This window comes from Nansenia antarctica, assembly GCF_963989245.1.
Source record: "Nansenia antarctica genome assembly, chromosome: 4".
Taxonomy (NCBI): Eukaryota; Metazoa; Chordata; class Actinopteri; order Argentiniformes; family Microstomatidae; genus Nansenia; species Nansenia antarctica.
Window position 1 is genome coordinate 32,724,032 of NC_137689.1, and position 15,366 is coordinate 32,739,397.

Here is a 15,366-nt window from a genome sequence, read left to right on the forward strand (position 1 = left end):
TATTATTATTATTATTATTAGTAGTAGTAGTAGTAGTAGTAGTAGTAGTAGTAGTAGTAGTAGTAGTAGTAGTAGTAGTATTATAGTTATTATAGTTATTATTATTATTATTATTATTATTATTATTATTATTATATACAGTATGTCACACACACACACACACACACACACACACACACACACACACACACACACACACACTTTTCTCTGGCTTGGCTATTGATACATTCATATTAAACACATCCTCCACCTCGTGGCCTCCAGTGTTTACAGGAAGTGCTCCTAACAGGAAGTGCTCCTAACAGCCCAGTGTGCCTAAAGACCCAGACTGATGGTATTTGACCCCAGGCCTTATGTGGTGTCAGTGTACTGGGAGTTCAACTATAGATTGAAGTCACATGCTGGTATGTGTGGAGACTGGAGCACTGGGCCACAAGACAGCTAAATGCTAACAGCTAATCCCCTGTTCACAGCCTCATCTACAGGCCGCTTTGTGTAAAAGCACCCAGGGCACAGAGATGAACTCACATCATTATTGTTAACAACAGTGCACACAGACCTCCAGTGTGTCTGGGTACAGGACAGGACAGCAGCGTACTCTGAGCCTGAAGCACAGTGTTTACCTTCAAACACAGTCAAGACTCTCAGACTTAATTCCAACCGACCTCTCCGTTCTCCCTCTTCGTTCTCTCTCTCCGTTCTCCCTCTCCGTTCTCTTTCTCCGTTCTCCCTCTCCGTTCTCTCTCTCCGTCAACAACTGACTCACTCACTCCCTGAACTGTCTGACTGTCTGCATGCCTAACAAATACTGTAAAAACTCTGTCAAATCTCTCCCTGTTGTGTGTAATAATCAGCTAGATGTTGCCTCCCTGTGGCGCATGCTCATAAAGTCCATTAACAGTTTGGCTCCTGTACTCCTCCATGCAGTGGTGGCCTGAGCTGTATGGGTGAACAGGCCCCGTCTGTGTGCTGGTGGTCTGCCTGTGGTAGCCCTGTAGAGTGGTTGGGTGGTCACGGGAGAGAGAGAGAGAGAGAGAGAGAGAGAGAGAGAGAGAGAGAGAGAGAGAGAGAGAGAGAGAGAGAGCAAGAAACCAGCATCCCTCTGTCCTCCGATGCTGCAGTACTATACATGCCTGGTGGGCCGCAGACTTTTATAGCAATACCTCCAGCATGAGCACACCCATTGTGAGCGTGTTTATGAGCTGTCATTAACGTTAGTACGGTTGCTAAGTGGATCATAACAAACGGGATCATTCACAAAGATCCGCAGGTTAGATTACATAGGTTCATTAGGTTAGATTACAGTTGTTGTCAAGTATGTAGGTTCTGGAGAAGCTGCCAGCCTCATTTTACCAACAGGATTTAGTGATGGAAGTCTTACTGTTTTAGATGTCACTCTGTTTAGTCAGACCACCAAGGTCTAAGAGGTTAAGAGGTATTTAAAAAAGAAAAATGTATTGTCTTTGGAATATAATACTGAATATCATTTTCCAGAATTGGGGGCTTCGTTTTTTTTATGACACATGTCCCTATGCTGTGAGTAAACTTCCTTAGTTAAATTAGAAGCGTTTCATAAGCAATCTCTAATGTGCATTTGGATTAATGGTGATATTAGATATAAAAATACAACTTTTTATTTTCATAATTTGTTTGCCAACATCCTAGTGGCTAATCAACCTATAAATCATAACGGTAATCGTTATACATACATTACACATTACATTACTGAATTATTATCCAATTGTGATCCTTGTGTTCATTGTGTTCTCATTCAAGCCTTTGGTGACATGCACCTAGTTCCAGTGACAGTGTAGAAACATGAACAGGAACACCCATGCTGCTTCTCCAGTGGGCTGAGATGAGCCATGGCAGTGTGCTGGACTAACCCACATACATGTCTGATCACCAGCAAAGTCAGATCTACATGCTTCATTGATATAGGGAATGAATGCAGTTGAATGCAGTTTTTTGTGAATTGGAAATTTTACAAACACGCAGTACACCAATACATTGTACTGTATATTTGTTTATTTTAGTGGGAACATTTTATATCCATAACATTTAATTCATGGGTGGATTTCCCTAATTGATTTAGAATATCATATTACACCTCTGAAAGGCATAAATAGCAAAGTATCAAATAAATGTTTACAATATTTGTCGTCTCTAGTTATATTTTTGTGGTTTTAAATAGATTTTCCACTGTCCTTTGTTTGTTATTTGAAATGTTCGAATTGTTCTGTACAAGTTTTTTTAGAAGCAAGAAAAAAAAAGAAGAAAAAAATGATAGTAAGTAAAAAATGAAACAGTACAATGCCAGAACGTGCAAGTGATTATACAGTAGGTCATCTCTCTCCATGACTACTTCCTTTGTGGTAAAACGAGAGCTTCTGTACACCAAATGTATGAAAAGTGTTTCATAACACCGTTATCACTCAAAATGACAATATAAGTACACAAACTCAAATTATTTTCTATCCACGCAGCACCAGCCTCTCTCTAGGATCCTAACAAAAAAAGTGTGAAAAGCTGACTGTGCACTGATATGCAGCCAGCCCAAAAGTGTTTCTTTTGAAGCAGGAGGAGTGAAAGGGGACATTTAAGGATCACTTACATCTAAACACAGTCTGGCAGTATCCTGCAGCCCTCATTTAGCATTCCACAGCCTCCTGGGATAGAGCCTTCATACAGGGAGAGAGAAAGGGAACGAGAAAGAGAGAGAGAGAGAGAGAGAGAGAGAGAGAGAGAGAGAGAGAGAGAGGGAGAGAGAGTGAGGGGGAGGGGAAAAGAGTGAGAGAGAGTGAGAGAGGGAAAGAGAGAGGGGGTGGGGAGAAAGCGAGAGAGAGAGAGAGAGAGGGAGAGAGAGAGAGAGGAAGAGAGAGAGAGGGAGAGAGAGAGAGGAAGAGAGAGAGTGAGAGAGGGAGAGAGAGAGAGAGAGGAAGAGAGAGAGAGTGAGAGAGGGAGAGAGAGAGAGGGAGAGAGAGAGAGAGAGAGAGTGAGAGGAGAAAACGCCATATGATTTGAATTAATCACTGTGGCCAGACAGTTATATTAAAAATAACATTTTTTTTTGCCTTCGGTCATAATGGTCGTCTGTTGCTTGACAAAACACTGGCCTGAAGCTGAGGGTGAGGGTTGTGTGCTTTTTTCTTTCTCTGGAAACCCTGAGGGCCATCATGTGTTTTCTATTTGAGAGGGCCGGTCCAATCGCGTTAAGCGACATCATCGCAATGAAATGAAATGACATGTCAAGACAGGACAGGGCAGAAGTCACACGTTGCATGGACTCTGACCTTGATTTGATGGGACACTATGTAAGAAACAGCACCTTGCCATTTATTTGTAATACAAATCAATGATCAACACATAATATAGCCACAAGTGAGATGACCTCCCATCCAAACATTACAGCGATGTAGTAGGACATTTAAATGACCATATGAAAATATGCAGGCTTTATACAAGGTATAGGCATAAAAATGTGTTCCGAATTTGGAACAGGCTGTATGGTCATGATGTATGCAGTCGAGAAGTAATCTCACGCCTAGATGTGTGGGCGAACCAGGAAGTGGTTAACCACACGACCTGCCTCTGCACAGAGCAAAGGAATGAGCCAGAACAAGAAGGGAGGCTGAGGGTTGTAGAAACACAACCCAGAAGAAAGACGCCACTTGGATGAGCCTCTTTACAGAACCCATGACTACCATGTCCCTGTATACCATGTCTACCATGTCTACCATGACTTCCATGTCTACCATGTCTCCATGTCTCCATGTCTACCATGTCTCCATGTCTCCCTGTCTACCATGTCTACCTGTCTACCATGTCTACCATGTCTACCATGACTACCATGTCTCCATATCTACCATGTCTCCATGTCTCCATGTCTACCATGTCTACCATGTCTCCATGTCTACCATGTCTACCATGTCTACCATGACTACCATGTCTACCATGTCTACCATGTCTACCATGTCTACCATGTCTACCATGTCTCCCTGTCTACCATGTCTACCATGTCTACCATGTCTACCATGACTACCATGTCTACCATGACTACCATGTCTACCATGTCTACCATGTCTACCATGTCTCCATGTCTCCATGTCTACCATGACTACCATGTCTACCATGTCTACCATGTCTACCATGTCTACCATGACTACCATGTCTACCATGACTACCATGTCTACCATGTCTCCATGTCTACCATGACTACCATGTCTACCATGTCTACCATGTCTACCATGTCTACCATGACTACCATGTCTACCATGTCTATCATGACTACCATGTCTACCATGTCTACCATGTCTACCATGTCTACCATGACCAGAATTGAGACAAAGACAGAAAGGAGGAACTCCACAAAAAAAGAAAATCTGGTGATTTTAAAAAGTGTGAAGGAACACTCTCAAAAACAAGAAAGTCGCCAAACAAACAAATCCATCAGGCCATAGAGGTCTTCCTCCAGATGGTATTCTAACGTCCACTAAAGGTACCAGACCAGTAACAGTACCAGTACCAGTAACAGTACCAGTAACAGTACCAGTAACAGTACCACATTATTAAAGGTACCAGTAACAGTACCACATTATTAAGGGGTATAGCTCCCCACTCTTCTCTTACCCTCCAATTTATAGGCGTCCAAGTCTACCTGTGTTATGGAGGGCAGAGACCCAGACAGCTGTCACTCTGTGATAGATTTCATTTGGCCAAGCCTACAGATCGCTGGCACGCCAGCCTCCGACCGTGAGTCACACCACAAGACTGGCGGACTGAAGCCACAGCACAGGAAATCACTGCCAGAAAGAATGTCCATGGCCAGGAGGGGAGAGGGACAGGATTCCTGCTTTCTCACGTCAGCGGCCGATACGTTCGCACAGCCCAGGAGAGAGTCAACAATAAACAACAGATTAGCGGCCGTATTGCTTTGTAACGGCCTGGTGTGGTATTGTCTGGTGTGGTATTGTCTGGTGTGGTATTGTGCTGAGCACGTTATGAAGAAGGATGTTATAGAAATGCAACAGATGATGCATCACTGTCACACTGTCACCGCCACAGGCATCCCTGTCGTAGAGTCAGAGATTACATTACCTTGCATCGAAGCATTATGTATATAATAATAATAATAATAATAATAACAGTAACCTTTATTTGTATAGCACTTTTCTTGCAAACATTGCAGCTCAAAGTGCCCGTATATGTACAGTATGTCGTTGCACTATGAGTATTGTCACTTTTATTATGACTATGTTATATTGTATTGCTGACTAGTTGATTGTTCCTGACTGTTGTTGAGCGAGGACCATGATCCCAAAGCATTTCACTATGTCAATTCCAGCTGTATGCGACGTACATGATTCTACGTGCTTGTGATTTTATTTGATTATTTGTATTCGAAAAACATACGTTTTCATGTTAACATTTTTTTGGTGTGGCCAGAGAGGGAAACAAAGCCCAAAACCACATGATTCACCTCTCACTACTCACTCCCCACATGTATGAACCCCTCATATGTAGTACAAATGACATATGTAATGTGTGCTGATGATATGATTGATAGTGGACATAATTAAGGTGTAAAAAATCACAAATAGACACGTCAACACAGGGTGGGTCTCTCCACCACCGCCACAACAAAAACCTTCACAACCTCAAACAAACCAAAATCCCAACTAGTGGAATTTCCCCGACCTCAAAACCCATCTCACAGCCATCCAGTCTGTGGAGGGGAGGGGACTGGTTACACAGACACTCCACTGGGAGTTATTCAGCACACCACAACAAGCGTGCTTTTGAGTGCAACCTGCTGCAGGCTGGCATGCAGACAGGGCCTGTGCTTTGGTCCCCCTCATTTTCCATGCCAGGAACGGAGCACTTAATGTTTTTAGCTGAGCAGGGGACCGGGGGGGGGGGGGGCAGGGGGGGGGCGAGACACTACGGACAGTGTGTTGGGTACTTGGAGCGGTCGGCGGGACAGCATCAGTCATCCTGAAGGTGGAAATAAACAGTCACTCCTGAGACTGCTGGTCCTGTGGAAGCCCGAGCCCGTGTCTTTCGAGTCCTGAGGACTGAGACAGAAGCGTCGAGGAGGCCTTCAGGTTTATCTGGCCTCTCCCCGACCATCCATGAAACCAGAGGACTTGTGTTGCCAATGAGCAGGAAAACGGCTCCAAAATGGCATTGTATGGAATATGAAAATGCGATACACATGTTTGTTTGTATAGCTCTGCCATGTGCATTCTAGATGTTTCCGCTGGGAGTTGGCGAGACATGGGTGCAGTATGGGCCGATCCTAACTCAACAGATACCACACAGAACCCAAATGTGAATTCCGCAGTTCTATCGCAAGTTAGGATTTGGTCATACGTCTATGTTCATTATCATCACAGACTCAAAAATATATATCAATGCCAGTGGTGTGCCGTCAGGGCCAGCAAGGCCTTCTCTGCTGGCCTAAACATCATCAGAATATACATTTTATTTTAATATATATTTTCCACAAATATGTATTAATGATTCCCCATAGTCTATTCTCTTCATTTCATAGCTTTCCTCTTGGTTGCGCTGCTTCCAGTCTCCGATTGAGATTTGGAGGGCTGGCCTTTATGTTAGAGCTTTTATCCAATCAAAATGTGTTGCTAGGGGGCTCAAAAATCTGCCCGCCTTCACATTAAACGGTGCTGCGGATTCGACCTGTAACTTAACATTGGAACGAGAAAACCTGTGGCGTACCTAGTAAACCTACGTAGATGCGAGCAAAAGCAACAACGGCGCCTGCTGTAAGGCTCAATGATGTCAGCACCCAGCACGTCTTTTGATTGGATACGCACTATTGCTACGCACTATTGATACGCACTATTGATATTCACTATTGAGATGCGGAACTATGCCGGTAGATGTGAAACTTTTGAAAGTGCGCTGGGAAACGGAGCCTCACAACGAAAGCTTTCGTTGACTGATCGATAATACTGATCGATTGTGTCCTGTTTTTGGGTAAACAATAACTTTCATTTAGGGGACACAATAAAAGCGCCGAGTCCACAAACAGAGGAAACTACGTTGAGCTTCTTTCTTTTCTGGCTGAAAACAACCCAGATTTACATTACCACCTGTCCACAAACAAAGTGTTTACTGGGACGTCAGGCAAAATACAAAACGACCTGATTTTTGCTATTGCTGAAGTGGTGGAAGAAGAGATCAAAATGGAGATTAAAAAGGCACCCTTTGTCGCTATTATGGTGGACGAGACGACAGACGTGGGTAATGTAGCGATCTTAAAGATGTTAGTTTAACACTCTTCATTGTAAATGCGGATTTATTGATTAAAAATGCTTCGGAAATATTAATATAACTCTGTTGTACTTGTCTGACTATGTTAAGGTGATGCAACGCCCGGTTATACTGTGTTTCTGTCTAGTTTCTAGAGCCATGGCGTCATAACGATGGTATTAAGAGGTAGAATAATTCAGGTAGGAATGTGTCGGACATCACTGAAGGCCTAGGTGTGAAATGCACCGCCCGCCACTGATCAATGCACGGCCTGGACATCCTTCCATATGTAGCTATATCTACTGTACACTCACTGCAATGCATGCCCTCTTGTATGCATTAAGACTGAGAAGAAAAACGAAACATGACTGAACTGTGGTATTAATATCAAGGTTGTTTATACGGCCTTCTCAAAATAGCACAGGAAACCCATCCAGATCTTCCTACCAGACCCCAAACCTACATCCCAGGTCTCTCTCACTCACACAGGAACACATAAAACACGGTGTGGTTTTCCTACCCAGAGCCTTCAAGACAGAAGAGAGAAGAACCCTGGATTACACAGAGCCCAGAGGAAGACGAAGAGGTGGAGGAGAGGCAACTGTTGAAGAGATGGAGAGAAGGAGGAAGAAAGTCAAGAAAAGAGGAAAAGCGACCGGGGAAGAGGAACGGAGAACAGCAGAAGAGAGAAACGAAAACAGACACAAAATGTGAAAAGAGAGAAGAGAGAAGAGAGAGAGACAGAGAGAGAGAGAGAGAGAGAGAGAGAGAGAGATAGCACAAGACAAGGGTACAGGCAACAGAACAGGGGAGTCTAATGGTCAAAACAGGACAGGAGAAGAGAGCCCAGCCAGAGTGGAACACATAGAATATAGGTGCGGAGTGCTGAGTTACCTCTGTCTCGCGGAGCCCTGTCTCTCTCTCTCGCTCTCTCTCTCTCCCCCGGTTGGGTTGCCACACTCAGCAAGCAGCAGCACATCTGGCCTATAGATGCCTGCAGCCGGGGCCGTGCACACTGCACACATGTGAGTGTGTGTGTCAGCGCCTCGGTCACAACTTGGCAGCCGCCCCGGCCCCAGCCCCTTGCCGAGGCTGCTGGGTAACAAATGACTGAAATATCGGCCCCAGCTTTGCTCCACATGGCCGGGGGCGACTCGGCGCAGAAAGACAATCGAAATGAACGTGACCAGACCTCAAGTTTGTCTCCCCCCATCGCCTGTAGCCCCATCTCTCCCCCCCAATCTCCCATCCGTCTCCTCCCCTGGCTCCCCTCCACTATTAAATAACATACAAAACCCGAAAATCTGAAAGGAATAAAAAAACTAAAAAGATTGAGAGAGAAAGTAAGAACGAAAAAGAAAGAAAGGGGCTATGGGTCTGATCTCTGTGCAAATAAAATTCCTGAATGCCAGATTTCTTGGAACAGCACGGCAGGCAGAGGCGTCTGGCCCCATCCTTTATGTCAGGCTTGGAATTGTGAGGACGTGTGGGAATAGAGCTTATAGCCACTGAATCCCACCCACCTCCCGAAACAAACTACTCATCCAGTCAGGAGGAGATATACAGTATATGGTCCTAGGGGAACAGTCCATTCAATTCCACCAAAAGCAATGAGATCACCTAAGGAACCAGTTCAGATGCCATCGCTGAGGTCAGACACGCAGAAGAGAGTACTCACTACCGGAGCTCCATCTTATTGTTTCTTCGGTTTGGATCTTCAGGTTTGTTGTGTTTGTTTGGAGTCTGGTCACGTTCACCTCGATTGTCTTGGCAAGCCCTGGCAATGTGGAGAAAAGCTGGGCATATTTCAGTCTCTCCCCTAGTCCCAGAGCTAATCTTGTCCCTCCACTCCGTCAAATAGTTATATATGCGGCCGGTCACACATTGTGGGGTGTGTGCACACAAATGTGGGGAATGAGACATTCAATATCCAGTCACTCATTGACGACAATTCAGATATTCTATCAGATATAATATTCTAGAAATATCTGCATTGCGACAAACCTACTGAAACACATCACATATTACATAATCACGAGACAAAGACCAATAGAAACTAAATCTCCCCCTTTAAAGATGTACTGCTTCATAACTTCTGACATCTGAAACAAATGCTTATGTTCTTACAATAACTTTTCTTGTCACTTGTTAAAGTATACGAGCAATACAAGGTTGTACAGCTCTTACGTGACAGAACTGTTAAGTGTGAGTTAGTGAGGTTCTGTACGTATGTGTAGAAAAGCCATAGCCTGAGATCAGCAGATTCTACTCAATGTCTCCGGGCCACCAGCCAACCCAAATAGATGTGATCACAGATGAGATTCAGCTCTAAGCTTTTTATGACAATGAGTAACTACTATACCCCCAGGACCACCCTCATAATCGCACACTGTAGCGATCCACAATGGCTTATTGCTTCCCATCAAAAGACATACTCCGTAACTCTCTCGAGTGATCGCATACCGAGTGGACTTCATTCACAGACGAACGGGGTAGAGAACAATAAAAAAAAAACTGTAGAAAATAACGTCACAACAACTTCACGACGCCGTCAAAACAACACCTGGAACGAACCAGCGAAACAACACACTCATCATACAGTTCACTTCTTCTCGTATAAAGCGTATTTGGGTCTTAGGGAAGCGCTATATCAATTCTATGTATTATTATTACTGTTATTTATTGCACACAGGTGTTTGTGTTGGGTCATACTGTGTTCAAAATCAAGCAGAACAAATAGTGCGAGAGAAACACAAAGCCAAAGGCCTCATTGTCCGGTGACTCTATAGCGCTGGGGCTATTCGGTTCCTCTCCAGCCTGATATGAAACTCAATCCTCCTCAATAGCATCCTAGGGGACAGACGCTGGCCTGGCTCCCCCTGTTATTGAGCAGGGAAGGAGCAGGGAAGGGGAATTTATGGAGATAAAAAAGCCGCCGGTCCGCCAGCTACCACATACAGTAAAATTAACGCCCAGCTCTCTCAGTGCCATCATGCCTTTAGCAGAAGCAGACATAACAGAGGGAGGCCGGCTGCTCTAAAGAGACAGAATGGGAAAAGCAGGACGGCTCACCCCCAGAGGAGGCCTGTGGAGTCATTCATTTCAGACATGCATACGCACAAGTATGTACACACAATCACGCATGCAAATGTTTTATTTATGTCCACATAAATACAAAGTGCATTAAGGACATAAACACTATCAGTGCAATCAGTTCATTGGGAGTCATTCAGTTACGTTTGTGACTGTACAGCAACCATCGTACACATACAATATTAACACATTGGATCAAGAGTTTCAAATGTAGGTTAACAGATACAATAGCATTACTGTAAACCTATATCTACTCTATGGGTACAAAAAGCACACACACACACACACGCACACACACACACACACACACACACACACACCAAATCTACCACTGCCCCTGCTGATACACTCATGTATGTCATTGCCTTCACACTCAGAGAGGGACAAAAGTGATCTGTTGCATTTCCCTGATTAAAGCTAATATGACCCCAAAGAACGCTGTGCACAGTATGATGTAGTACTGAGTGAGCCCCATGCTGGGAGGTAAACAGCAAGAGGATGAGACTTACTTTGGTGGGGCCTGCAGGGTCTGCTCCAGTCTGAATCATGACCCCTGGCAGACATCAGACACCTGCACAACACAGCACAGCCCTGAGAGAGACAGAGAGAGAGAGAGAGAGAGAGAGAGAGACAGAGACAGAGAGAGAGAGAGAGAGACAGAGAGAGAGAGTAAGACAGAGAGAGAGAGACAGAGAGAGAGAGAGAAAGACAGAGAGAGAGAGAGAAAGACAGAGAGAGAGAGAGAAAGACAGAGAGTGAAAGAGAGAGAGAGAAACAGAGAGAGTAAGAGAGAGAGAAAGACAGAGAGAGACAGAGAGAGAGACAGAGAGAGTAAGAGAGAGAGAAAGACAGAGAGAGAGAGAGAAAGACAGAGAGAGAGAGATAGAGAAAGACAGAGAGTGAGAGAGACAGAGAGTGAGAGAGACAGAGAGAGAGAGAGAGAGAGAGAGAGAAAGACAGAGAGAGAGAGAGAAAAAAAGACAGAGAGTGAGAGAGAGAGAGACAAGAGACAAGAGAAAGAGAAAAAGAGGTGAGGGAATATTGTTTTCAATAACAAGATAGTAAACATGTTGTCCTTCACGGCCAATCAATTCATTTAGAATGTCATCAGGCTGTGAAGTCACCTAGAAGTCAGCCTATAGAGCTTATTTGGTCTTGATCGGTCTTGCTTCTTACAGCTTTGTGTTGATTTCTCAAAATATGACATATTATATACAGTACCAGTCAATGGTTTGGACACACCTTACCATTCAATTGAATGAGAATGCGTGTCCAAACCTTTGACTGGTACTGTATATATTATAGAATAAATATGATATATTATTATATCCCAAATGTGTTAGGCCATATGCCTATTGCATTAGGCTACACTCCTAGCTCTCCAATTTGCACCCTATTAATAATAATAATAATAATAGTAATAATAATAATAACTTTTATGTGTATAGCGCTTTTCCTGCAAACGTTGCAGCTCAAAGTGCTCCAATCATTATATAATCATCATTTAATTATTTAGTCATTTAAAGGCAATATTAAAAAGATGGGTTTTTAGTCTTGACTTTGCTGAGGTTGCATCCCTAATGTAAACTGGCAGTGCATTCCACAATCTGGGTGCATAAAATGAGAATGCAGCCTCACCAAATCTCTTCTTTTGTACATGTGGGACACAGAGAAAACCAGCGTCAGAAGACCTATTATGACGTTTATAATGATGAATCGGCTTTCACCATAGTTCAGTCAAATTGGACCGATCAGTGTCATTTCATAAACGAAATACAGTTGTAGGGCAAGACCCATCATTCACCCATCATTCACCCAAGCTACATCGAAACTGTCCCAGTGGTGTTGGAGATAAACCGTGTGAGACCAACAAACATAGTTTTGTAAAATTTGTATCATACCAAACAGACAGAGACTGAATCGTAATCCCCTCCCCGATAATCCCCATCCCCCTCCCCTGAACAAAATGATAACTCCTCATAAATATATCATCCTATATCCCTTGGAAAAAGGCAACAGCCAAAATATCAGAGCTGGGCCTCATATTGAATTTAATACATCAAAAAACCAAACAAGAAAACACTTGCTCAGCCTCTCTCTCTCATTTTGTCTCTACTCTCCCCTACTCTCCCCGCATCGTGGTGATGACACCACAACATCGCCCAACAACAACAGAAGCACAGTGAGGAGACTCCCATCGGGGGTCAAAGGTGACCAGCTTTTGGCAAAGTCCCAAACACACACAGACACACATGACCACCTAGAAGTCAGCTACACCAGAAACCCTATACCTTATTGACACAACTCTGGACAGAGGCGTTCATTTAGGCTCCAGACACACACACACACACACACACACACGCACACACACACGCACACACACACACACATCCTCTCCTTCCATAAATAAACAGCTCGTAGGGGGTCACGGCTGACTGTCACTGTGATTGTCGGCCCATAAAAATCCTCCGTTGGGTCATAATATCTCCCCCCTTAGGGGTTAACCAGCGGGGAGATAGGCACGTCTCCCATCTCCCCTCCTCCTCCTCCTCCCAACCCCAGCCCTGCTACATCTGGGAGCCATCAGGGGCTAAGGCAGCCAGCGGGCCAGTCGCCTGGGGGTGGAGGGAGCTGCCTGGCTGTAATGACTTACACAGGCATGTTAATCACAGCGTGCCGGGGAGACGCCACGCCAGCGAGCGTTGTGTCTTATTATTATTATTCATACTTCCTTAAGCAACAGGAAGCTCTGGGTATGCAGGGTTACTGCTGCATTACTACTGTCATAGGGAGGGAGGGAGAGAGGGAGAGGGCAAGGGAGCGTGTACGTGTGTGTGTGTACGTGTACGTGTGTGTGTGTGTGTGTGTGTGTAGGTGTGTTTGTGTGTGTGTGTGTGTGTGTGTGTAGGTGTGTTTGTGTTTGTGTGTGTGTGTGTGTGTGTAGGTGTGTTTGTGTGTGTGTGTGTGTGTGTGTGTGTGTGTGTGTGTAGGTGTGTTTGTGTGTCTGCTGGCGAGCGGCCCACACTCTAACAAACAGTGGCTGTGAACACCCCTGCCCTCCCAACAATTACACTATTACACAGCAATATTTATAAAACAAACTACCTTTAATCCAACCAGAGGAGCTGGAGGATTAAAGGTAGGCGTTGCTAGGGCAAAAGCCCAACAGGCCAGGTGATGTCATACCCCGGTGATGTCATCATGGGGGCCATTTTGGCTGGCCCATAGCGCCCACTCACTGTTGCCCTAACGTCTCCAGAGCCGCCAATGCCCTGTGGAGCACCAAAGCCAACCAGGGGCGCCGATTAATCACCACACACACACACACACACACACACACACGTACGCCAGAACACACACACTTATCATAACAGAGCACACACAGAGAACATAGAGACCACTCCAGAACATTCCAGAACACCCACGGAGGACAAGGCAGCCACCCTAGCTAACCAAACACCCAGTTTGCTTCTGCAACTGAAAAATCAACTCATAAAATGATATGATACCCTAACAACGAGCGCTCTTGATCCAGCGCAGGGGCGGGTCAAACAGGCCCAGGGGCGGGTCAAACAGGCCCAGGGCCTGTGACACAGACGAGCCCAGACCGGGAGGTCAGGAATGATCTGGAGTCTGTAGACTGAGGGGGGTAATGCCACTTGGTGGCTTGACATCTTGAAATCATCATCCCCCCCATACACACACACACACACACACACTCACCGAGCACTCACCGGGTGTGCACGCACGCACGCATGCACACACACACACACACACACACACACACACACACATACAAACACACGCATACACACACACACAGAAACACACACACACATACATTGTACACACACACACACACACATGTGTATGCACGCACGCACCTAGCACGCCCATCCCCCTATACACATACACACACACACACACACACACACAGAAACACACACACACACACACACACACACAAACACACACACACACACACACACAGTCCTAAGTCCAGTCCCCCCATCCCCCCAGACTCCCAGAAGCCCCAAGCCCATGTGGCCCTAGGTGTGGAGTGAGTGACATGGGAGAACTATGGGTAATGTTGTGCTTTAGCCAGTGGCATGTAATTTCAGACAGAGCACTTATAATTATCCTATTTTCTTTACCAAAATAAAACTTTCCAGAGTCCAAAAACGCCTCAGGCGATGAGAAGACCACTGGCAGTGACATCACAGCAGAGTCAGGGATTTGAAAGTGTTTCAGAGATTGAGATTAAAGCACAAAAATTAAGAGTGATGGCAAGGGTAAAAATGGGACTTCTACACTTCAAAATCAAAACACGGATATGAACAAAACAAGGGATTTGTTTGGGGTTGACGATGTTTGGGATTGAATTATGGCCTATTTTATTCAGTTTGTTCGAGTTCTAGTCAAGAACATTATGATTTGTCCTCTGACAGGATGATATATATATCATATATATATATATATGACTTAAGGAGTCATGTGACTGATTTATGATTGATGGGCTGCATGGTACCAATGCCCATAAACATGTCTCATTTTGTATAATATTTTGGGGGATATGCTCGTGTGGTAACGCTGATGAAAATATATCTTGTAAATTCAACCCCAAAAGCCACCCTGTCAGATTTACTAGTGGAGCTAAAGGGCAGGGAGAGCTAGTCACAGTGACATCACCATCTCCAGCCATCCTGACCACAAACGCTGCCTTGTAACGTCACGTTACCATTGGAAAATGACCAGAACCAGGTCAATCACCCCTCCCACCCACAGCCTATGTTTGGCTATTTTAAAACCCATTTACAGACATTTAGTGAGTTCTGCATATAAATGTAAGCCACCCACGCACACATAAAATGCAATTTGCACGACCCTCTTTATAATTTATATGTCCTTTTGAGAGAAAGAAAAAAAAGAAGAAAAGAAGATAAAACCAGGGGTCTGGATTAGTTGTGTCCCATGTGACGGTGGTGATCCCTGGGTCTG

The 15,366-nt window shown here is 44.7% G+C and overlaps 1 protein-coding gene across 1 annotated transcript in view; it reads right to left on the bottom strand.

The window, feature by feature from the left end:
• Window positions 1-10,916, bottom strand: part of erg (ETS transcription factor ERG) — a gene marked incomplete at its 5' end in the record, with an annotated part of 71,550 nt that extends 60,634 nt beyond the window's left edge. The window contains one exon of the mRNA XM_080528624.1: window positions 10,878-10,916. Coding sequence (XP_080384750.1) covers window positions 10,878-10,916 — 39 coding nt within the window. The remainder of the gene's footprint in view (window positions 1-10,877) is intronic.
• Window positions 10,917-15,366: the final 4,450 nt, after the last annotated feature.